A 2,509-nucleotide genomic window follows, 5' to 3' on the forward strand; every position below is an offset into this window, starting at 1 on the left:
AAACGAATCTCATTGTTCTCGGCTGTACAATAATCCCATTAACAATTGTCGATGCTTAACCTAAATTATCAACGTAGATTTAACGTAACTGACCCTATTGTACACTGTTACAAATCACACAATGTAATAAATAGGAAAAGACTGCAGAAACAACGTATGTAGTCCGTAAACGTATGTACTTATAAATACCATAAAACAGTCATCATTATAATTAATTTCAATTGGTCAGATGTTTCCACTCGTCTGGCGTATTTCATAATACTTGAGAAACATTCTTGTGAGTGGGATGGGACTCAATACCAATTAATTAACTAACTTAGCTCCCTGCCGCAAAAAAATACTTCGATGAAGTTATTAAATTATCATCCTGAAGAATGTAAGCCTATCCATTATTTTAATCTGTTAAATAATGCGATTTGTTTGTTAAATAATGCATATAAATTATTTATAAATCCCAACTTTATAGCGACGTCCTTTAAAATTAGGTCATATAGTTTCAAGTCATGGGCATATAAACCCAACTTAGAGCTAGGATTTGTATCCACACTCAAACTGCTATACAACTTTTTTTAGGTGATCATAAGTCTTGCAATTCCAACAAGGCCATATACATGGCTGCAGTCGCGTGCTCAAATTTGAGTTAGTGTTTACCGACCGACCGACCAACCGACCGACATAGTGAGTTGTAGAGGTTGAAGTAACCTTTACTTTTCTTCAGATAAGCTTCCAGTTTGCACGCTTGAGTGGCAAAGTTTGTGAAAAGCTTGTGCAAAACGTTTATATCGACAAACATATATCAACGGATTAATTGCCATGCTGGATACCGTACACATTTCTGCAATCCATTCCAACCAAAATAATTCATTTCTTGGAATCTTTATGGAAAGTAGTATACGTATAACGTTGGGTAAATAGTACATCATAAAAAATCCAACGACGATTAATGCCGTTTTGGCGCCTTTAAACGTCCTTTTGAATTGAGATTTTTCGACACTTGTTCTATGTTTACGATGGTGTTTTCTTGCTTCTATAAAAATGCACGTGTACATGAAAATCATCATTATAATACCGAGAGATACCGCGACTATGATTGCGATTGTACCTATTGTTTTTGACGTTTGAAAGCAAAAAAATGTATCCATATCTCGGCGTTTAATTTCAGGAAAGAGGTATAAAACACCAAACATACATCCAAACATCCAGGAAAGGGCAATGTAAATACGTATTCTAGTCCGTGTTAATATTTTGTGATAATGCAAAGGCTTTGTAATAGCTATATAACGATCGGTAGTTATAATAAGAAGATGTGTGTACGACGTAGCAAAAAATATTTTACCTGGAATGTATTGCAATTCACAATCGTCAACCACCAAACGCATTGATTGCCGAGTTATATTGCCCCATATGCTCAAAGGAAGACCGATGAGTCCCGACAAAAGGTCTACAAACGCTAAGCTGGCGAGTAATGTGAACTGTAGTTCATGGAGACTTGGTGTTCTCCGTATTACGACAAGTACGAATGTATTTCCAACGATGATTATAATATCCATTGGTATATATACAGCTAGTACAAATATTAAAACTGTCTTGTTGTATCCAAACGAACTATTAGAATAGGATTCCATGCTGTGGATATTACTCACTGGGGAAGAATGGATGAGATATTTATAGGCCGTTGGTCTGGGCAGCAGTCTGGCAAATCCGTTTTAAGTTTAAACTTAAATAGACAGTGCAAATAGAATATCGAATCATCTTTCTCTGTAGGCCTGCCTTCAGTTTTCCCTTCATAAAAAATATACCGTAAATGCCTTAGAGAGCAATGTTTACCCGGCAGTTTGTAAGGTGATACGAATACTGGTACATTAACGCTCAAAAGTGGAATCTCAAAAGCCTATTTCGCAGCACTCAACACCATATAAGTAGTCTACAATTATTTAGAATGCACACTCTTACACAAGTTCCTTATATAAGTATAGGCCTACTAGAATTATCTCATAGTTCGCATGCTATATCTGTGTCGTCGGCTTACACCTACTCATTTATGTATCATTCACTTCGTTCTCTTCACTGTCGTCTGGTAGCTTGCTTTCGATGACTGTGATTGGTTAATAACCGAAACCACAACGTTTAGAATACTTTTTAACTGTTTCCTGTTATGAGACCAATATTAATAATAACCAAAATGCACTATTACACAATAAAAGACGTCGGATCACCGGTGTAAGGCATTGCTACAAAGGTGCGGCAGAAAGAATTGTTTATTAAAAAAGACCAGATAAAAAATGCTTCTGAAATAAAAATGAATATTCGGGTATTTCCCGGGAATCTACCCACTATCCAAGTTCAAGTTACATTTCCACGGAGCCGCCCAGATAAACACAGGGTTCTTGTTGCCTGTTGGACCGTGTGCATACAAAATACTAATTAATAACAAAATCGACCTGTATACATAAAATCATACAATATTATACAATGTTTCAATTTGAAAAAGTACAATGATATTCAACAC

General features: G+C 35.9%; 1 protein-coding gene across 1 annotated transcript; it reads right to left on the reverse strand.

Annotated features, from left to right (window-relative positions):
- LOC144847756 (beta-1 adrenergic receptor-like) lies at window positions 1–2,017 on the reverse strand. Its single transcript, XM_078704265.1, has one exon. It carries the CDS (start codon window positions 1,623–1,625, stop codon window positions 705–707), a length of 921 nt encoding a protein of 306 aa, XP_078560391.1. The 5' UTR covers window positions 1,626–2,017; the 3' UTR covers window positions 1–704.
- Window positions 2,018–2,509: the final 492 nt, after the last annotated feature.

This window comes from Antedon bifida, chromosome 7 (genome assembly GCF_963402885.1).
Source record: "Antedon bifida chromosome 7, ecAntBifi1.1, whole genome shotgun sequence".
Lineage (NCBI taxonomy): Eukaryota > Metazoa > Echinodermata > Crinoidea > Comatulida > Antedonidae > Antedon > Antedon bifida.